We start from the raw sequence: 21,891 nt of genomic DNA, 5'->3' as shown, positions 1-21,891 counted from the left end.
AAAAAGAGGTGGAGATATGTGGCATGCCACACCCACACACTCATACATACTCGCTTTGCCATCTCGTTCTGGCTCCAAAGTTTTGTATCTGGGATTCATTGTTTCCTATGCACTGGAAGAAATTTAAGTTTCTCTTCATCTAAAAAACATTGGTTTTTTATATAAGCGATTTATAAAAAATGTTTAAAGTTATTAATCAGAAAATACGAGCATTTCCTGTTCAGATTATATTCTAATCTTCAAATATATAAATTTTTTCATATATTTTTGAACACTTAAAAATTGTTAAAATTGCAATTTTAATGGCATATATTTCAAAATATATATTTTTTGAGTAACCTTTAATACGACCAATATTTCAAAAACTTGTGCAAAAATGTATAAATAGCAAATAATTTTGTTAGCTAGAATTCAAAGGCTAAATTTAAATAATTTGAGAATCATTTCGGTTTTAACTAAAGCCTTTAAACTCAAGCTCATAATAATATCATTTTTGTGTTCATAATATAACTGAACTTGTGCATTTCTTTAACACTAAGCATTTCCGTTCTTTCTGACGTTTTTCCTCAGCTTTAAGTTACAGCTTAGCATCCTTTGGTCGCCTTTGAATAATTTTATTAATTACAAATTATGCGCCTAATGAAATGGCCAGCAGAGGGTGTGTTGGTGATGTGGGTGGCTCTGCGGGCGGATTCCATGGCCATATCCTTCGATGCTGACGTTGACGGTGGCGTTAACGTTAACGGTAAAGTTAACGCTGGCAGCGACATCGGCACTGCCCACATGAATTTTGCATTAGCCCCAGCCAACCACAATGCAGCACATCCCGCTGCCCGACTCCGGGAATCCCTATTCCCGACTTTCCACTTTCGACTCCCGGCGCTACGGCTACGGGTTTTTGGACCCGGGTCCGGATCCGGGTCCATGGCCAAGTAATCTCGCTCTCCCTCTCCATCGCTCTCTCTCTCTCTCGCTCTTTCGCCCTCTCCCTTTCTCTCTCTCTCTATGTCCGTCTCTCTCTCCCTCCCTCGTTAGTTGGGATTTTTGGGTCCTTCGATTTGGTTTTTCTTTTTTTTTGTTTTTGCATGCCCTTTGTGTGTGTTTACGCGCAGGGTGGTTCCGTACTCTCTGCGACGAGAGAGACGGCAGCATCGCGCGCGAAAGAGAGGCAATGCGCCCTGCCGGCCGACGAGTGCGAGGGAGACGGGCAGCTGGCGAGCGAGAGAGCGAGCGCCAAGGGTGCAAACCAATAACCGTCAGACTAATTTTGGGATTGGTTTATAATTGAAGAGTTTGCCATTGTATTCGGAGCACGGACGACTTTTGGGCCGTGGCGGGGGTAGTAGCATCTACATAGTTTTTACCTCGCACATATACAATGGGCCACCAATATACGTGCATGCGTGTGTGCGTGTGTGTGTGTGGGTCTTATTGTTCTCCATAGGCCTCTCCTTATCATTTTAGAGTTTTACATAATTGGGCAGGGGTCCGATGTTCACATTTTCCATTTCCCTTAACTGTGTCCATTTTCCGGCATTCGTCGGTGGGGGCGTGGCATATTTGCCGACTGTACATAGGAGAGCAGAACTAAGCGCTAGTTTTACCCGCCCGACTGCGCCACATTCACAAAAAGATAAATAAATATGAGTGACCCAGCCCAGAGCCTCCGAATTCAGAGATTCCCCCTACCAAAAAGGTCCCTCCGACCGAATGAAAATGGCATGGCCACTGGAGGGCGGAAAGAGAGAGAGATGGGCGATGGGCGATGGGCGGAGGTATGGTGGGACGGAGGGGGCGCGACTTAGAAAGAGCCAGAAAGAGGCCATCCGGGCTATTTGGCCATCCGTTCTGTAGCATACTTTTCAGCTGTAATCAGTTTAAATGCTTAACAAAGCAACACAAAGGCAAAACACAGGACGAGGGAACATGGTAGTGGGTTGGGAAATGAGGCAGCTCCTCGCTGTTCCAGCTTTTTAGTTGCTATTCATATTTGTATAAATAATTGAGCGATTCTATAAATATTTGATGGCTAGACAAAAGAGTTGCGAGCTGCGCCCTCGTATCCGCATCCGTATCCGCATCCATATCCGTATCCGTTCCATTTCGTTTCGTTTCGCCGCCACTCGCTTGCCTCTGTGTGTGTGTGTGTGTGTGGGCCTGATTTCCCGTTCAATTAAAGCTGCCAAAGGGGATCCCCCGCCCCCTCCCGACCCCTTTCCGCGCCGGGAAAGTAACAAGTGCAGCTGGAGCAAAAGGGTTGTCAGCTTTCTTCAGGATGGAAGGAGGACGAGCAAGGACTTTAATTAGAGGTAGCTTTAAATACATTTCTTATGGCGTGAGTGGAAAACCTCACGAATTGGGTCCTGATTACAATGATAATGACTCGCCAGCTTAATGATGGTGTTTAATATAATGCCATTTAAGTGGGTACAGGCACAGATGCCCGATTTGAATTTGTTTATCTTGGGGCTTTAAGTGACTAAGAAAAACAATGATACGAACTTTCAACATTGGAAAGTTATCTTGGGTGAGATTACCAAGAAGATGTTGACCAAGATGACTTGATATTCAATATTCATAGAGCCTTTTTGGAAGATCATGTATTCATAGTGACTTTTGTTACTGCCCCATTTATTTGTATTTCTTTGCTTTGCTCTGAAACTATTTAAAACCTATATAATTGTGCTGCTAAATGTTTTAATCGAGTTCGTTTCCATCCCAATACTATTTAGGAAAATCCTTTTTCTCGACAGATGCACCACTCGATGGACCAACTGGACATGCTGGATCCGACGGGCTCGATGACCACACTGGCGCCCATCTCGGAGTCGCCGCTGACGCCCACACACCAACACCTGCACGGTTCCTATCACAGCATGAATCACATGATGAGCCACCACCATCCGGGCACGTTAAGTGGCCACACGGGGGGTAAGTGAGATGCAGTGCCTCCGCGTAGGCGATAAGATTGACGCGGCCATGCTAACATCTTTCATCATCCGGGCCGCAGGACATCATGGACACTCGGCGGTACATCATCCTGTTATCACGGCGGCGGTGGCTGCCGCTGGCCTGCATCCCGACACAGATACCGATCCTCGCGAGCTGGAGGCGTTTGCGGAGCGCTTCAAGCAGCGGCGCATCAAGCTGGGTTAGTTGCTCGCCCACCTGTTTATTGACTAATCCAATCACAATTGATCATAAATCAACTATCGTGATAAATGACAGGTGTCACGCAGGCGGACGTGGGCAAAGCCCTGGCCAATCTCAAGTTACCTGGCGTCGGAGCGCTGTCGCAGAGCACGATCTGTCGATTCGAGAGCCTGACCCTGTCCCACAACAACATGATCGCCCTCAAGCCCATCCTGCAGGCGTGGCTCGAGGAGGCCGAGGCGCAGGCGAAAAACAAGCGGCGCGATCCGGATGCGCCCAGTGTCCTGCCGGCGGGCGAAAAGAAAAGGTAGAAAGTGTTTTAATTGACGCGGTAGCGTAGCCCAGCTCCTATCCTCTCCACTCCCATCCGTCCATTCGTCCATCTGTCCACATGTCCGCCATCCCCTTCCACTCGGAAATGCCCCCAGTCCAGAGCACCCAGCTCCAGCATCTGAGCGCGAACTAATTGGCCAGACACCAAAAACAGCCAGAGATGCGGCTCTAAATGGTGGCCCCAGTGACGTGCGATAGCCCATAATCGAATTTAGGTGTACAAATTATTTATCAATGATGTGGCACGGCCAATTAATAAATAATGCATCTCGGTAACAGGTACATTTGTTCGTAACAAAGTAGTTGAGTTGGCCACGTAGCGTCAGCTGGCGTTGAAGTTTACTTCCGCGGAAGGACCAACGTTTACAGAACGCATGTGGCGCCATCTGTCTCTCGTTTTTGGTTTAGGATTGCATTGAAGTTGGTGCAATAATTGCTTAAAATCTATTGAAAAACATCTAAAGTATTATTTTCTTTTGATATCTTTATTTAAATTTTAATTTTTATAATGAATTATTTATGTAGTCGCGTTTTATTTTTCATAAACGATTATGGGGTATCGCCAGCCAATCCAAAGACCACAGATTAACGCGCAAATATCGCGAAAAATTAGGACTTTTCGCATTGATCGAGCATAGTATCAGAGCACCATCATTATACCACCATTATATATCTACCGATACCGAATACCGACATCCGACATCCGACTTCCGACTACCGATCGTCCCGCAGCTTAGGGCCCCGCTTCTAAAGTAATCTATATCGAGTCTTTTTTCAAGAAAAAGGACTTCCATTGCGGCACCTGAAAAGCGTTCCCTGGAAGCCTACTTCGCCGTCCAGCCGAGGCCATCCGGTGAGAAAATCGCAGCGATTGCCGAAAAGCTGGATTTGAAGAAAAACGTGGTGCGCGTCTGGTTCTGCAATCAACGTCAAAAACAAAAACGTATGAAATTTGCCGCTCAACAACACTGACAATCAAATAATACAGCCACACAATTAGGTATAGTTAGTAGTGTAACACCATCAATGACTGGCCACGGTTCGGCGGGATTTGGATACTGATAGTCGTTTATGACGGCAGCGGCGGCGGTTAACACGGCAGCGGCAGCGGCGGCAGGAGCGGCACATGCGACATTGGGAACGGCGGCGGCGGCGGCGGCGACATCGGCCTGTCTGGGCGACTATTATCTGTAGTTCTGTATCGGCAACTGGTTCTGAACCGATCCAAACCGATACCGATACCGATACCGATCCCGATCCTGGTCCTGCTCCTGATCCTCGTACATACATGTAGTATTCTTCGCAACGGCAGCAACACCCCCACAACCACCACCACCACCATCACCACCATCACCACCATCACAACCACAAGGGCAACCACAACGATAACGACAACCATAATAACCACGACGATGACCACTTCTCTCTACGTCTTTCACTCAGTAATCAACCAGCAGCGGCCAGAAATAATACTAATAATAATAAAAGCAGCATTACACAGAACTATAACATTTATATACACCTTCTCCTCAACTATATATGTATATCCCCCGATTCTTAAGCCCCCCCTCCTACGATCAATCAGAAATAGAGAGAGAGAGCGAGAGAGAATGAGTGTGAGAGAGAGAGAAAGCTAAACCCCCAACCGAGAGCCCAACAATCGAAATGGAGAACACTCGAGCATTATCCAAGTAAACATCGTTTGCAAATAACACAACCAATGAGAATGCAAATTGAATACCAAGAAATACAAGAATTTTTTTAGGAACGAATAATGAAACAATGGACCAACATATCAAATGCAATAATTTATTGAATTGTATAAGAAAAAAAGGTAAGCAAAGTATATTTATTATTAATTAGTTAGTAGGTGATTACTTTGATGTATTGTTGTATAAGATATAAATCTTTGAAATAATTTAAAACCTATTGCTTGCTCAGTGAAGAATAAGTATTATTGTTCATTTATTAAACAGAAAAATAACACATTATAGTTTTGGAAATTATAAAACACAAAGAGGAATTTCAAGCCTTGAAAATATTTTTTATTTCATAAAATATTTACCTTTCGCACACTGTATTCTTGTATTCAATCACAAAATAATAAATCTCGCAAATTGGCGGTATTTAAACGAGAATAAATTGGGCAAACTAAGCCATTTATTGGTATCCTTTTTGTTTATCTCTTTTCAGGAAGAAAAAAAACGAGCAAAAAGCGGTGAACAAATTGAAATGATAAATCAATTGAACACGGGCCTTCCCCTCCAAAACGAGAAACCCCAACTGCTACTGCCCAACAACAAGGATACACAGGACATCACACGCACACACTGCTACACAACTAAACACACACACACACACAGACAGACAGGCACTCACACACACAGATACAAATACAGAGACAGAGAGACACACAAAGACCAAAAGAATGCCAAGAAATTGCTTCAAGTGATCCGATAATAAGAATCTAAGCTTATAAATCTAAGGAAAAGGCAAAATGAATGTGGACGAGCTGGGGTAGAAGAAAAGGTAGAAGCCATGGACAACGGCGGCGGCAACATGAGTTCCATGTTGCATGCAGCATGCAGCAAGCAGCACTAGCAACCACCACCACACTGACAAAACCCCTCGCACACATGCCCCAAAAAACAGAAGCGCTATGCATTAGCCACTGTATATACGCTATATATACACACCTATATAGGGAACTTTGATTCGATTGTAAATACCGCAGCTATATATGCAACACCCACATCGCCCCACCCACACACACACACACACACATCAACTGTAGCCAAAGGAAACCAGAAACAAAACGATTTTCAGCTAGCTTACAGTAGAGATCCTAGAACTAATCCGTACACCCTAATCCCTCATCCCCAATCCCCAATCCCTAATCCGTAGGCCCCATGCGAACGGAAGAAAATCCGGATTTCCCCCCGCCAAAGAGAAAAACCAAACCAACACACACACTCGCCCCAAAAAAAAAAAACCAAACAGCTAAGCAAGGCATAATTTAATTTTTTTTGTCTAATTATAAGTAAACTAATGCAAGAACGATATCATCAAGGAGAAAACGAAAAACCGAATAAAAAAATGTTAGCAGCAACTGGAGATATTGCAACGAATTTAAAATGTTGCCAAACTAAACTAAACTAATGCAGAATGGGAAACCTAAAATCATATATATAAATATAAATGCAAACAACTCTATGACAACTATGAATTACATATAAATATATAGTATATATATAAAGAATTTTAAAAAAATTATATACTATACATAACATTTTTTTTTTTTGTTTTTTTTTATTGTATAATTTAGCACATTTAATAGTTTTAACTAGACTTGTACATATAAAAAGGAAGACATATAAAGGTATCGAATAAATATATATATATATATATACACATATATATATATAGCGTGCGTGTGAGTGATTTTGAATGAGTAGCCATAACGAAAAACCAACAAAAAAAAAAACACGAAAAAACCAAACTCAAGCGCGAAATTCAATAATAATTTTAAACGAAAGCTAAATAAAATAAAATAACAAATAGTTTTGTATCGAATGGGAACGGAACACTAAATCGAGAAAACCCCAACATTTTGCCGACAAATTAGTGCATAAACAATGTAAACCAATTAAAAAACGTAAAATTTTTTTCATTAAACCAAAACAAAATGCGCATAATAATGTTTATAAAAAATTATAATACATACCATTGATAACGGAACATGCCCAAGCTCATAACTACATTTAAATTTAATTTTAGTAGTTTCTAGACACAAGAAATACTGTAGCATGAAAATCAATTGATTGCAGCGCTCGAGTGCTGGCGGAGATATATAAGTAAATAATAAAAATGCAGCGAAAAGCAACAAAAAATTATAAGAAAAACAATTCTGAGTTCTAAATGGGTTGAAAGTTGAAGCGGACTTATATCTCTTTTTTTGGGAAACAAATTCTGCTCGACAAGGAAAATCGATTATTCCGATAAATGTCAGCCGTTTGAACTAAAAGTCAGCCTATCGAACTTATGATTTTCAAAAAGTAGTCCCTCGTCCACAGATTACAGCTGCAAAGTAATCAAAGTGCGTGTATTCAATAAATTTATTGAGTTAAATCCGTTTGGGCATTTGTCCTGCTCCAAATGTCCACAAACTAGTCCTTATGCCTATCTGATCGCGCTCTAGAGAACATTAGAATATCTTAGCATAGCGAGAGGCTTGGTGGGGGATCTAGATCTAGATCTAGGTCTAGACCACGTTGCAAACAAAGTGCGTGAATCCAATAAATTTATTGGGTTAAATCCGTTTGGGCATTTGTCCTGCTCCAAATGTCCACAAACTAGTCTTTATGCCCATCTGATCGCGCTCCAAAGAACATTAGAATATCTTAGCATATCGGGAGGATTGGTGGGTGATCTAGGTCTAGACCACCTTGTAGCGACCCTTGTTAAAGACGTGGTGAGCGGAGCTGAGCTTAAGCAGCTCCTCCTTGATGAGCCGCGTGATCTCACGCTTGGCCTTTTGCACGGCCAGTTCGCTGCAGCTCTCGATAGCCAGGTAGAGTTTGCGCTCGCCATCCGGCGGATTCTTGCCCTGCGGCACATATGTGCCACGTACGGTGAGACCTGCCTCCGAGTACTCGGAGATCTGAGCAAGTGCCTCCTTGGACGTGACCTTCCAGCGCGCCTGCTGTGGGAAATCGTTGATCTCCAGTTCCTCCTCGTATTTGGTAAACGGGTTGGTTGTACCACCCACCAGCGGGCTTAGTCCTTCCTCATCCTCCTTGGGCTGATAGTTCAGCTTGTTGTTTAACTTGGCGGCCATCTGCTCGGCCACCGTGCGAGCGGTCAGCAGGGTCGCGCCGGCTCCCGTGGCATGCGGTCCCTTGATCATGGGCTCCACAGTGACCACGCTGCCCTTGGTGTCCAGATTCTTGCTGCTGTTGATCTTGGAGGCCAGTCGTTTGGCCAGTTCCAGTTTGTCGGAGCTTAGAGCACCGCCCATGGCCACACTTGGAGCTCCACCGGTTGCGGGCGCCGAGGCCGCAGCAATGGCAATATTGGCAGCAGCCGCAGCTGCCGCCGCTTGAGCCGCCGCCGAGGCCAGTGCCGGATTAGCTCCAGAAACTGCCGCAGCTGCGGCTGCCGCTGCAGCAGCTGCCGCCGCCGCAGCTGTGGCCGCGGCCGAAGTATCCTTAACCGTGCGCTTGGCCGCAAAGATTTGCTCAATCTGCTGGTCAATATCCTGCTCGATGTCCTCCTCATCATCGGAATCGGCCAGTCCCAAGGCCGCCTTCTGCAGCTTCTTGCTCTCCTTGGCGGCATTGAACTCCTGCTCGTCGAACTTGAAGCCCTTGCCGCTAAAACCGCCGCCCGTGTGTACCGTCTTGCCCTCGGCCTCCTGGAGCGCCTTGTACTCCGTCCACAGTGTCTGCAGCTCGGCGGGAATCAGTGTGCCTGATAGGTCCATGGCGCGGATAATGTCGCCTGCATAGCGCGATTGTTCCGGTGTGATAAACGTGTAGGCACTGCCCTTTTTGCCCGCTCGACCGGTGCGACCACATCTGTGGAAATGGTAGAAACAATATATTAGGGGTAGATCCCCCGTAGATATGCAGTAGAGCGCTCACCTGTGAACATAGTCCTCGTAGTGGTTGGGCACATCGTAGTTGACCACCAGTATGAGATCCTTAACATCCAAACCGCGTGCCGCCACCGAGGTGGCAATCAGTAGGCGCACCTTGCCCGACTTGAAGTCGATGATGGTGGAGTCGCGATCGAACTGATCGATGCCGCCGTGCAGGCTCATGCACGGATACGATGCCTTCATGAGGTCGCGCAGCAGGATGTCGGCGTTCTCCTGCTTGTCGACAAACACAATGATGCTGCCCGCCTCCTGGTAGATGCCCAGCAGCTCCAACAGCTTAAAGAACTTCGCATCGTCGTTGAGAATGACTACGTTCTGTTCGACATCTTTGCACACCACCGACCGACCGCCGACGATCACCTCGATGGGTTTCTTAAGTATGCGTCTGGCCAACGCCTCCATTTGCCGTGGAAACGTTGCGCTAAACATGACCGTCTGGCGATCCGGTCGCACGTTATCGATAATGCGCATCACCTGCGGCTCGAAGCCCATGTCGAACATGCGATCTGCCTCGTCCAAGACGACATAGGTGACGCGACGCAGGTTCGTCACACGTCCAGAATTCGCCGCCAGCATGTCGATCATGCGACCCGGCGTGCATACAATTATCTCGGCGCCACGCTTCAGCTCGGCTATTTGCTCGGAGATCCCCGTGCCGCCGTAAACACAAACTGGCCGCAGGCCGAGCGACTTGCTAAACTTGCGGATGTCCTTGCCGATCTGCATGCAGAGTTCGCGAGTGGGCGCCATTATGATAGCGATAGCACCGTCGCCATCCTCCATGCTCGGCTGGTCCAGAATATGCCTAAACATTGGTAAAATGAATGCCAACGTCTTGCCACTGCCAGTTTTAGCAATACCTATCAGATCCCGTCCGGACATGATGGCCGGTATGGCCTGGCACTGGATGGGCGTGGGCTTCTCGAAGCCCAGCCGTCGCAGCACTTCCATCTCTTTCTTGCTGACGCCGCACTGTGCCCAAGTCTGGAGAAGATTGCAGAAAGAGGATTATTTTTAAAGGTAGTTTTGGTTTTGGCAAACAGAAATTACTAAAAAAATTGAATACAGCACATTTACATTTTTTAAAACACGCACATAATCTGTATCTAGTCGGAACTCACCTTGATGGGCTTTGGACAGCCCTTGCCCTTCACCTGGATGCCCTCAAGGTCGGAGCGGTACTTCTCCACATCGGCGGCCGTCATGCGAGTCAGTTCCGGCACCTCGACATAGAAGTTCTTGCGGAAGGGCGCATACGTAACCGAGGAATGATCAATCTTGGCCAGCTCCTTGCGGTGCTTCATCGCCAGATTAACGGCCGTGTCACGTATGTCCTCCAGTTCGTCCTCGCTGGAGTACTCCAAGCTGTCCATGTTTTGTTCTATCACCTCGCCCTTCTTCAACGTCGTCGTCTTCCTTTTGGCCACTCCCGTGAGAATGACGACACCCTGCGATTTGGCGGGTGGATTGACGAAATTGTTCACACGCCGCATCTCGTTGTTGACCTCCTGCATGTAGGCATCCAGTGGATCAATTTCGTCTTCTGGCTCGGCTTCGGGTTGCGGCTTGTCATACACTTCCGGATCCGCTTTAGCATCCACATGCGGCTGCTCCGGCTCCTTCTTGGTCTTCTCCCCTGCTGCGACGGTGGGCTCCTCAACGATCTCCATTTTGGCCGCTACTGGTTCGGGCTTCTTTTTGATCTCCTTTTTGGTGTCCACCGGCGGTGGCTCCTTCTTGATATCCGCCTCGGCTTTGGTGGCCAGGCCAATGCCCAATTTGCCAAATGATTTGCTAAAGGTGGGGCGCTTAACGGGCGAGAACTTCGACTCGACCACGTCATCGTCGAAGCGCTTGCGTATGCTGTGGAATTTTGAGGGCGGCGAGTCGGGTTCGGCGTCCTTTTTCCCACTGTCCAGCGGCGGAGCGGGATTGCTGTCGTCCTCCTCGGACTCGTCCTCCAGACTCCATTTCTTTGCTGAATTGACCACTGATGGCGCCACAACAGCCGCCTTGGTGTCCCGCTTGCGTTCCGCGCGCCAACGTTCGATTCGCTCGCGCCGCTTAATCATCTCTTGCTCCAGACGACGCTGCTGCTCCTCCTTGTCGATCTCCTCCACCTCCTCTTCGGAGCAGCTGGTCGAGAGCAATGGTATGACGAGCGGAGCTGCTGCGGCCGCTCGCCTGCTATCCGATTCCTTTTCTCGCTGGCGATCTCGGTCCCGATCCTTTTCCTTCTCGCGCTCTTTTTCCTTTTCGCGCTCCTTTTCCTTCTCGCGCTCCCGTTCCTTTTCACGCTGCCGATCGCGATCCCGATCACGGTCACGATCCTTGTCCAGGCGCCTGTAATGGGGCGAACTAAGAAAAGTTTGTCTTTAGAGGGTGGATGTCCAGTTAGCCTTCTTTCAATCCACATACTCGAAAGTAACTAAGGATAAGGATACTTAAATATTTGGGAACCATTTTAACTTTTAAGCAAATAAAAGCAGACTCACGAAATTGGTTCTGAACGGTTGAAAACGTGACGTTTTCACACATAATCCAATCAATTAAAAATGTTTTAATATTAACCTTCGACCTTTTGAAGTATTTTAACCTATTCAATCACAGACATACACTAAAAGCCACATTTTTGTAGAGAGAATCGCATGCTTACTTGTCCTTCTCGTAATCCTTTGACCTGGAACCCTTCCTCCGCTTATCGTCGCGTCTTCCACGATCGCTGACCATGTCCTTGCCGCGCTTCCGGTCTTCGCGCATGTTCCGGGAGCCGCCACTGCCTCCTCCGTTCCTGGACTTGCCCATGTCATAGTCGCGACTGCGACTGTCGTGCCGGTTGTCCCGCTCACGATCCCTGTCGCGCTCTCTCTCACGGTCGCGCTCCCTCTCTCTTTCCCGGTCGCGCTCCCTGTCTCGATCACGCCTTGTGCGGGAAAATAAAGCAATTAGTTCATCTGTTTTCAAACAATTTGGGGGCCAAAACTTACCCGGAACTTTTCGACATGGCGCTTTCTTTGGATTTCTGTTCGCCGGTTTGGCGCTGCAACGCCTCCAAATGACGGACGGTACTGGCAATGCGCGATTCCCACTGTCCTTAGTTACCCAAACACAGCGCGCAGCACAATGCAATTGTTTTTATACAGATATTACCGAATTTTCATTCGCAACATATCACAAAATACTACTTATTAAACGTCAGATATCGCACAAGTGCCAATCAAAGTTATCGATTACAGCTTTAACAGCTCTGTTACGGCGCACTCCGTCACTGCTAGTGACGGCCAGATTGCAAGCTAGAGGTAAAGGTTGGCGAAAAACATCGATGTTTTATATATAAACAATTTTTGTTCTTTGATCTTTTTTATTTAAAGATTACTTTCTTTTTTAATATTGCTTAAATAAAAAGGTAGTATTTGACGTCCACCTTTTCATCCTCCGCTGGTCCAGTAAACAAATATACTATTTTATTAAATTCAATGAGAAACAACTGAGAGAGTTAAAAACTTATTTTTCAGATATTTATCGATATCTTCCACGACGCCAGCCAACACCGCCAGCAAGTCACAATATGCTATTAATAATTGTATTAGAAAATATTGAAAAATAACTTATAACTACAATATATACGCTTTTTCCTCCGATGCGCAATAGAGATGGCAAATCATCGATGATTCCTCGAATAACATCGATGACTGTGATTTTTCGTAGACATCGATGTCATCGATGTTGGCGTCAATGTTTCTCCGCCTTTAGCTTCGAATAGTCGTTGCCGCTGGAACACGTGCTGACAGCAGAAACAAATTCTTGAATAGAATTTAGTGAAATATTCGACAAATCCATTTTTTTTTTCTATTTCCATTTTCATTTCGAACCGCTGCCATGCCGCCGGAAATCGAGATCATATTGGGCACCTACGAGGAGGTCTTGCTGGGCTTCAAGCTCATCGAATCGCCGACTGACGACTTGACCAATTCCGTCAAGTTCCAGCTGAAGCAGACATTTGCGGACAACTCCCATGCAGGATCCATTTCATCGGTGGCCGTGCAGTGGCCTTGGGTGGCCACTGGCGGTTCCGACGACAGGATCTTTGTCTACGACATGCGCACGCGGAAACAGTCGCAAATCATACTCTCGCACGCTGGCACAGTGAACACACTGGAATTCTCGCCGGACCTGTCGCACTTGCTCTCCGGGAGCGACGATGGCCATATGGTCGCCACACGCGTGGGCAGCTGGACCAAAGAAGGCGTTTGGAAGAAGGCCCATGCCGGCCGCGCCGTCACCCACATCAGTTGTCATCCCAGCAGCAAGTTGGCCTTATCTTTGGGCTGCGACCAGGTGCTGAACACCTGGAATCTGGTCAAGGGCCGCGTCGCCTACAAGACCAATTTAAGGAACAAGACTCCGCAGGGTTTCCACCCGGGCTGCTTGTCGTGGTCCAAGCAGGGCGATCACTTCACACTGAGCGGTCCATTGACTCTGGAGATCTGGGGCATCGAGGGCGCCAATGTTATTCGTCGCATTGATATGCCGGCGAAGCCCATTTGCGTCACCTGGCTGGATGGAAACGAGTGTCTGACTGGCCTGGACAACGGCAGCATTATCTGGATTTCCCTTAAGGACAAGGATGATACACCAGTAAGATTCGCGCTTTCTCAGCCTGTTATCTATGATACTTAAATGCGCTTACTTTGCAGCCCACCTTAATTCCTGTACACAATGAAAGGGTCAAGGCCATCGCCTATCTGAACGAATTACTGGCCACCGTCTCCAGGTGTGTTATTCGATAAAAATCCAAGCTACATCCATATAACACCCGTCACCATATTCGTTTTTATATATACAAATTTATCTTTTCCAGCGCTGGTGAAATCAAAGTCTGGAAGATCGACATGGAAGCGCGCAAGCTGGAGGAGATTGCCAGCACCATCGTTGACTTCCGACCCACCGCCATGGGCCTGCTGGATCTCTGCCAGATCGACAATGACCAACCGGTGGAACAAGCCATCAAAGTGGAGAAGAAACCAATGGCGAATGTGGAGACTGGCCAAAGAGCCAAGCCGGCGACACCACGCGGATTCGTGACCATCGAGTACGAGCAGGATAAGGAGCTGGATGCCGAGGAGAAGAATGGGAAGGAGAAGAATGGGAAGGAGAAGAATGGGAAGGAGATGAATGGGAAGGAGAAGAATGGGAAGGATAAGAATGGGAATGAGAAGAATGGGAAGGAGAAGAAGAACAAGATACAGGCAAAGAAGGCGCAGCAGAAAGCCGAGGAATCCTCCGAAGAAAACATCTCATCGGAAGACAAGGAGAGCGACGACTTCTCCGACAGCGACAGCGACTGCGATGTCTCCAGTGATCACGGCGACTGGGAGAGGAAGCCAACGAAGCGCAAGCAGCAACCTACTCCAGCCGCCAAGGGGAAGGCAAAGCAGCAGAAAAAGAAGTAATCTTTAGTAGCTTACGTTATGACTATTGAGTTAATCTAGAGATATAGCTAGAAAAAAAAGAACATGGATGAACTGTCGATTAGACTGGGATGAATAGATATATGAATAATATAAATATGAATATGAACTTAAAAAGTTCGATCTCATTAACTGTACACTGTAGTGTATTCGAAAATAAACTCAAAAAACACTTGAATTGTTTATTAGATCATTAGTTGATAACAATTTGTATTTGTGTAAATGGTAGGGTGACTGGTGCCAGGATCACCAGGGGATGACCGGCTGCCAGCTGCAGCAGTTTTCAGATCAGTTGCGGATGCGAGCTAGAGGATGGGATATGGGGTGCTCAGTGGGCCAGGAAGTAGTGCAATAGGTTTAGGTAAATGCGCTCCAGCAGCGGCCAGAGGTGCTCGGCCAGGAACTGGATTAGGTGTCTGAGTGGCGGGCAGAGCGCGCACACGTAGTCCGTGAGGGCGTCCAGCACGCGGATGGCTAAGGGTCAGTTGTTGCGCTCCAGTCGCAGGCAGATGCTGCTACCGGCGACATTGTCATCATCATTATTCTCGTCATCCTCATCTCGACCATCGGGCCCCGTAGCATAGCATCCATCCTCGCGACACGCACAGCCATGTGTCCAGGCCATCGGTTCCTGGAACTTGTCCACGTGCAGCGGATTGAGGTAGGCATACAGGCGGGGATGGTCCACGTACGCGGAGCACGCGTAGCACCACACAGACAGGTCCGCCGTGCTCATCGCCAGCGGATGCTGCTCCTCCACCGAATGCTGCTCCATGTGGGCGTTTACATAGCGACCGCAGGCTACATGCCTGCAGCTCAGGCACACCCAGTTCTCCCCCGTCGATCCGCAAACGCTGCACTCCGCTCTGCTGTCTAGTGCTGGTTGGGATGGGAAATCGGTGAGAATGTGTGTTAGTCGTTAAAGGATTGAACAGTGTGTAGCTCAAGAAGCAGTTTACATGCAGGCGATATATCAAATGTTCTAACGTTTTAAACTAAGATAAAGGTAGATCAAAGTAAGTCACACGGCAGATTTTTGGTTGAAAACCGAAGAAACGTCATTTTTCGCACGGATTTCGATTCAGTAAGGATTGAAGCACAAAGACTTCTTAAAAAACGCAATAAACACAAGATAATGAAAGAAAAAAAACAGCCGCCAAGCTCAAAAAATTGCATGCCATATGCACATAAATCATTAAGCAGTTATAAATAATTTAGAAAAATAGCCAATTTCCAATTTCAAGCACAAAAAGCAAAGAAAACTGAAATTAACATTAATAGAAAGAACAGTCCTTAAAATTGGTTAAAATAATAGCACTTCCTGTAAATGATTTCCTGATTTTTTTTCAGATTTATAGGGTATTCACTATATGCATTTCAAAAAACATTCCTGTTTAAATAAAATGTTAAATAAGTTATTGAAGATTTAACTTGAGTCATAAAACCATTTTTCCAAAACTGAATTTTTCTTCTTGATAACTTGGAACACAATTAGGAAGTGCTATTATTTTGACCAAAAGGTGAGGGAATCTTCTCCGGACTGCATTGGCTTACATCGGGGCGCCTCCTCCGGACGCAGGAGCCTCAAGTGCGGACACGTCTTGAGCGGATACACGGCGAACATCTCACTCTGTTCGAGGGCCTGACACGCGAATAGGGATTGGGAACGGTATCGAGGCGCAGAGATTGCACGGCATGGGATTGAGATGGAGAAAGGCACGAAAAGAAGCGATTAGTGGCGAGCTGAGGGATAAACGCAGTGCTGTCCTCGTACCTCCTTGTTATCCGCCAAGTAGTCGCTGAGCGTTTTTACCTTGACTTTGGGCTTGCTCCCGCTGGGCCGCTCATCGCCGCAGTCGGGACGATCGACGGCGGGTCCGCTTGCCGCAACCGTAGCATCGTCATTTGAGATATTCAAGTGTCGCAAGGAGGCGGTAAGAAAATCCTCGTTGTTGTTCTCGCCCACGACGGGATCGCGCGGCAGCCGCCGTCCGACGAACTCCAGCGAGCGCCAGTGGGTGCGCTGCACCTGCAGGCACAGCTGCAGCGATTCCACACAGCTCTGGAAGGCCACCGTTGGTGGCTTCTGCAGCGCCGTGGCTCCCAGCTGGGGCGTCGGCACGGGATCACCCAGCAGCGTCTTGGTGCACATGGTCATCGCGTACGAAATGGAGTTCACATTGTAGCCACCTTCCAGGCAAACGATTATCCGACCGCTGGCCAAAGCCGACAGCCAGTGGGTGAGCATGCCGTAACCCTCGGGCGTCACCTTGCATCCGCCCAAGGGATCGCCGATGGCAGCATCGAATCCGGCGGATACCAACACCAGCTGCGGATTGAACTCGTACGCAATGGGCATGACCAGCTGCTGGAAGGCCAGTGCGTACTCCAGGTCACCCATGCCCTTCTGCAAAGTGAGTGGAATGAGTTGGGCTCGTAAGTGTGTATATCAATGCGAAAACCCACCTTGTTCCAGGGTATGTTCACATTGAAGCCCCTGCCGGCTCCCTTGCCCACCACATCGAAGTTGCCATCGGGTCCCTTGGGGAAGAAGGAGCCGTGCTCGTAGCGATGCAAGCTGATGTAGAGCACCTTGGGATTGGACTCGAAGATGTGCTGCGTCCCATTGCCGTGATGGACGTCCCAGTCCACGATCAGCACACGCTCCAGACCGAAGTCCCGTATGGCATACTGCGCCGCAATGGCCACATTATTGAAGATGCAGAAGCCGTGCGGATGATCCTGCTCGGCATGATGGCCCGGCGGACGGACGTTGCAGATGCCGCTGCGGGACTCGCCACGCAGCACACTGTCCACCGCCTGCAGCACTGACCCGGCGGCCAGGACGGCGCAGTCGAAGGTGCGCGGATGCAGGTACACCGAGTTGTAGACCCCAGCAGCGTCATGCAGTTCCTTCGGCTCGCGGCCAAGCAATCGACGCACTGTATTCACATGGGCGCGAGTGTGGGCCAGGCACACCTCGTCCGTGGTGGCCGCCCTGGCGGACAGTTGCTTCATCTGCGTCAGCAGACCGTAGTCGTCGTGCATCTTGTGGATGTGCTGGATGCGCGACGGCTGCTCCGGATGCCCCGTATCGTTGAGATTGCAGTGCAGAAGCATTTGGGCATCGTAGGCATAGCACACCTTCACCGACGGCACCGATAGCTTGGTCTCCGCGCGCAGCACCTGCAGACGAGCCGCATTGCTGACCACCTTTTCCGGTGGCAGCGGAATGGCCGTATCGCGCGTAGGGTAACGATCAACAGGCGGTGGTCCGCCCATCCAGTGGCGCAGCACCGTGTGCAGATCCTCGTCCTTATCCCGATCCTGCAATTCGGCGCAATCATAGGTCTGCTGGAGCTGCAGACACCGCCAGTGGGGTCGGTGCACGGCAATGCAGCTGAGCAGGGCCTGGGCGAGTTCCGCACGCGGCAGTGGCACTGTCTCCACCAGCGGCGGACAGGGATCACCGAGCAGGGAGCGCAGGGTTAGGGCCGCACCCTCGGCCAGTGAGTCCAGGCAGTAGCCGCCCTCCAGAACGACGGCCACCCGGGCATCGGCCAGTCGCAGCAGCGGATTCAGCAGGTGCGGATAGCAGGCCGGCGTCACCTCCATCTCACCCTCCGGACAGCCCAGCGCCGCATCATAGCCAGCCGAAACGATGATCAGCTCCGGCTGGAATTCCAGGGCCACCGGCAGCAGCAACTGCTGGAAAATGGCCAGGTAATCGCCATTGGTCATACCCGTCGCATTCAACGGCACATTGAAGTTGTATCCCGTGCCCGCTTCCGATCCAATGGCGTGGTAGTCCGACTCGTGCAGATGCGGCCAGAAGCTGCCGTGCTCGAAGCGATGGATGGAGAAGTAAACCACCCTGAAACACACACACGATGAATGAGAATACTAAACAGAAAGGGCCCACTTTACCTGGGATCGTTGTAGAAGAACCGCTGGGTTCCCTGTCCATGATGCACATCGTAGTCGATGATCAGGATGCGCTGCAGCTTGTGCACATCGAGGGCGTGCCGGGTGGCCAGTGCCACGTTGTTGAAGAAGCAATAGCCGTTGTACTCGGCCTTCATCGCATGGTGACCCGGTGGCCGGATGATGGCCATGCCATTCTGCGCCTTTCCGGTGACCAGATGGTCCACCAACTCGATGGTAGAGCCGCTGGCCAGTAGGGAGAGCTCGAAAGTGGACTGCGGGTGGAAGACGGATAAGGTTATCAGTGCTCTATATATAACAAGTGCAGAGCTAGTAAAACACTGTGAATCTTATCTAGGATGGAATAGTATGAGTACTAGCCCATTTTAACGAATTTACAGTTCGCTTCAGATTGCAGGAGGATTTAGCTAATGAAATATAAAGTAATAAATGCTGTGGGCAGTTGTAAATCAGACTAAACAATAACTAAAGTTTGAGCAAATTAACTAAATATTGCACGCAATATAGAGATACAATACTGAAAGATAATGACAACAAGAATATACATATTAGAATTACAATCGGGGAGAATAAATGCATTTTAAGTGGCGAGGAATAGTCATTTGCCTAATTTATGCCAGTCACTCAACCATTTACATTTATGCACCGCACTGTACCTGTGCAATGGGCCGCATCTAATCTAATCTGCTCCAATTTGCATTTATCAAGCCGTCGAATTAAAAACAACGCAATCTTCGCAAGCAATCAAGTGCAAATACAATAAAATGAGCTAATTTGGAGCCAGGCACTTGGATGCACTGTTCCATGGATCCCAATGGATGCGCTTGCTCACCGGATGAATGTAAATTGAATCGTAGCGGGAGCTCAGCTCCTCCATGCGCTCGTCATCGCGAATCCCGGACGTCTCCTTTAGCCGCTCGAAGTGCTCCTCTGTGTGCAGGCGCAGAATCTCATCCTTGGTGGCCGATCTCGAGGGCAACTCCAGGCAGCGCTCCGTCAGATTTAGTTCGCGACAGCTGGATGAGGAGATTAGGGAACACATATCAGCTTAATTCGCTTCGTTTACTTCAAATATACTCACCGTTCCAGGACGCGTGTGAAGCGCTCGGGACACTCGTAGTGCTCCTTGTCCCACAGGCAACAGTGCTGGCTCATGGACTCATCGTAGATCAGTGCCGTGGGTTTCCGCACCATACTCTTGCTGTTGACAGCCTTTTCGCAGGTGATGGTTAAAGATCACTTGGTTAGGATCGCACAAGGACAGAGGATAGAGGTCAGTCAGTTAGCACTCACATTCTGGAATATATCCGTGACGCTCTCCTGCGATCCGCAGCCCTGATTCTTGAGCATGTTGTTCCGCGCTCGACGTTTCGCCTCCAAGAGCGCTGCGCTCGGTTTGTTCGTCTTTCGCGGATCGGCGGTATTAAATCCGCCGCTGATACTGCCGCTGCTGCTGCTGATGCCGCCGGCAGAGCCACCCGCCGCCGTCGGCGCCCCTGGCGTGCCCGTCTTCGATTTACTGGCCATTGCCCGCGTCTGAATCTTCGCCTGCTGCGCACCCCGTCGCGTGACGATGGGCGGGCTCTGCGAAAACGAATTTGAATCTTTAGTAAGCAGCTCCCGCTGGGTAGACACACAACGCAGCTTCTAGCGGGGATTCATGCACAGATGGATCTCGAGTGCTGCTCCCACCGGCGAATTTGAATGCCCACTCGAGTGAGACAAGAGCTCAGGCATCCAGTTACTTAACCCTTTCCAAACAACCACAGGTCTGGGCCTTTTTCAATCGCAGATTACCTTAGGAATCTGGATTGCAACTAATCTGGGTACAGGTTTTACCAAATAACGCGCACCATCCACGGTCAAGTTCTGTAAATTTCAGTTCGGTTCACCGCTTACAATTTATTAATTTATTGCTGTGGCAATAAGTTTAATCACGTTTTAGAATATTAAACATTCTTTTTCTAAATTTTATCAATTGGAATTAAACATGTGCTAGAATATAATAAATTTTACACATGTCAAAAAGAAACTTCAAATCTGGACTCCAAAATTTGTTTATTTTCCTACTTTGTTTTTTCCTTTTTGTTTTTCCTGCTCACTGCTGGAATTAATACTGTACTTCAAATATATGTTTCTTTTTCTTTCGACCTTCAAAAACGGAACGTGTATTCGACTACATGGAGGTTTCACTGTATTTTGAACAACTACACGATTGTTTCGAAAAGCTTCGCTTAAATATATATTGTAGCTGTAAACAACGCATGTAATCAACCTCTAAGGACTTTGAAACTGTATAACCAGGGCGTTCTTTACGCGGAGGCTTCACTGCACTTTTAGTGGGCAAGCGGCCAACTGTTTACCACGAAGTTTGGATTGAAACTGCGCCGATGGAGGAGCTCGAAACCTGGCCAAGAAGCTTGCACTGTGCGTGTGTGTGTGGTGTGTGGGTGTTGCTGTTTGGTTGCCACTGCCGCTTTTGGCCAAAACAACTCGAAACTGGCGGCAATAATCCGCCAGCACTTACCATGTTTGTGGGAAAACGGGAACTTTAAGTGGGATTGCGAGTTGGCAAGCAGAGCCAAACCGATCCGAACCAAACAGAATCGAACCAAGCGAAATCCGTATCCGAATCCGAGTCCAAATCCGAATATCCGGCACTGGAAGTGGAGCAACTGGAGTGACTGGAAGCGCGCGGGGGAGCGGGACGGAGTGATTCACAGCTGCTGGTTGTTGTCGCTCTTTAATATCGCATTCACAGTATTTATTGGTTACTTCTTTTCCGCTCCTCGACTCCCGTTATTTATCGATTCCTTGCAGCACACTTTTCTCTTATAAATTAGCCTTATTTTGTGTCTCGCTCTTACAGCCGCACCGAATGTTTGTGTGTGTTTGCGCTTCAATTGTTCTGCATTTGTGTTGTTGTCTTTTATCGTTGTTTTTGTTGTTTCTTACGTGTGTTTGCTGCTTGCAAACAGCTAATACTTAAAGCACTGAGCAACAAAATTAAGCTTTTGCTTTGCGATTTTCTTTTGATTTTTGGTAACGTTGCAGTTGATGCAGAAGATGCAGCAACAGTAACAGATACACAGACACTGCAGCGCGCACACACACAAGGACACGCGGGAAATCAGAACCTGAACCAGAAATCACACACAAGAATGTGGGTTCCGGGCGGTGGAGCGCTGTGGGGGGTGGCGAGGCGGAGCGAGAGAGAGAGACGGTGAGCGCGAGAGACAGAGTGAGAGAGATGGAAAATGAGAACGCGCGGGCGGAGCGGAATGCAATGTTTGTGTGCCGTCTTCTTCTTGCCACTTACAACGCTCAGCT

General features: G+C 48.2%; 4 protein-coding genes across 20 annotated transcripts in view; 2 read left to right on the top strand and 2 right to left on the bottom strand.

Annotated features, from left to right (window-relative positions):
• The window catches only part of LOC6726013 (inhibitory POU protein), a 28,381-nt gene extending 21,383 nt beyond the window's left edge, over positions 1-6,998 (top strand). For 3 of the 13 annotated variants that reach the window (XM_039297021.2, XM_039297026.2, XM_039297024.2), the window contains 6 exons: positions 2,754-2,931; positions 3,011-3,151; positions 3,229-3,460; positions 4,266-4,429; positions 4,487-5,320; positions 5,680-6,998. In XM_039297021.2, coding sequence (XP_039152955.1) covers positions 2,754-2,931; positions 3,011-3,151; positions 3,229-3,460; positions 4,266-4,429; positions 4,487-4,548 — 777 coding nt within the window. In that variant the 3' untranslated portion in view covers positions 4,549-5,320; positions 5,680-6,998. Of the gene's footprint in view, positions 1-2,732; positions 2,932-3,010; positions 3,152-3,228; positions 3,461-4,265; positions 4,430-4,486; positions 5,322-5,679 lie in introns of those variants that run through there. The other 10 variants (XM_039297018.2, XM_016172556.2, XM_039297023.1 and 7 more) reach the window with 4 other exon arrangements.
• Positions 6,999-7,587: 589 nt separating this feature from the next.
• LOC6726012 (probable ATP-dependent RNA helicase DDX46) lies at positions 7,588-12,428 on the bottom strand. Of its 3 annotated transcripts, none has more exons than XM_016173939.3 (5): positions 12,133-12,428; positions 11,802-12,068; positions 10,267-11,518; positions 9,129-10,129; positions 7,588-9,062 (listed from the first exon to the last, which is right to left on the bottom strand). In XM_016173939.3, the coding sequence occupies exons 1-5, from the start codon at positions 12,147-12,149 to the stop codon at positions 7,922-7,924; spliced, it is 3,678 nt and encodes a 1,225-aa protein (XP_016039386.1). In that variant the 5' UTR covers positions 12,150-12,428; the 3' UTR covers positions 7,588-7,921. The 3 variants fall into 3 exon arrangements, with proteins under 3 accessions (XP_016039386.1, XP_016039387.1, XP_039152947.1); XM_016173940.3 differs by having other exon boundaries at positions 10,267-11,503; positions 12,133-12,427; XM_039297013.2 differs by lacking the exons at positions 10,267-11,518; positions 11,802-12,068; positions 12,133-12,428 and having other exon boundaries at positions 9,129-9,950; positions 10,006-10,123.
• Positions 12,429-12,861: 433 nt separating this feature from the next.
• LOC6726011 (p21-activated protein kinase-interacting protein 1-like) lies at positions 12,862-14,794 on the top strand. Its single transcript, XM_002106957.4, has 3 exons — positions 12,862-13,783; positions 13,843-13,919; positions 14,007-14,794. The coding sequence occupies exons 1-3, from the start codon at positions 13,025-13,027 to the stop codon at positions 14,596-14,598; spliced, it is 1,428 nt and encodes a 475-aa protein (XP_002106993.2). The 5' UTR covers positions 12,862-13,024; the 3' UTR covers positions 14,599-14,794.
• LOC6726010 (histone deacetylase 6) lies at positions 14,764-21,881 on the bottom strand. 3 transcript variants are annotated; one of them, XM_016173938.3, is made up of 9 exons: positions 21,089-21,879; positions 19,855-20,145; positions 19,643-19,773; positions 19,394-19,577; positions 18,544-18,815; positions 17,083-18,490; positions 16,391-17,023; positions 16,171-16,258; positions 14,764-15,495 (listed from the first exon to the last, which is right to left on the bottom strand). In XM_016173938.3, exons 1-9 carry the CDS (start codon positions 21,089-21,091, stop codon positions 15,098-15,100), a joined length of 3,408 nt encoding a protein of 1,135 aa, XP_016039385.2. In that variant the 5' UTR covers positions 21,092-21,879; the 3' UTR covers positions 14,764-15,097. The 3 variants fall into 3 exon arrangements, with proteins under 3 accessions (XP_016039385.2, XP_039152948.1, XP_039152949.1); XM_039297014.2 differs by lacking the exon at positions 16,171-16,258 and having other exon boundaries at positions 15,461-15,495; positions 21,089-21,881; XM_039297015.2 differs by lacking the exon at positions 16,171-16,258 and having other exon boundaries at positions 15,461-15,495; positions 16,430-17,023; positions 21,089-21,881.
• Between the last annotated feature and the right edge of the window lie 10 nt (positions 21,882-21,891).

Source organism: Drosophila simulans, chromosome X, assembly GCF_016746395.2.
Source record: "Drosophila simulans strain w501 chromosome X, Prin_Dsim_3.1, whole genome shotgun sequence".
NCBI lineage: Eukaryota > Metazoa > Arthropoda > Insecta > Diptera > Drosophilidae > Drosophila > Drosophila simulans.
The sequence above is the reverse complement of the archived record's forward strand: the minus strand, read 5'-3'. Positions and strand labels throughout refer to the sequence as shown.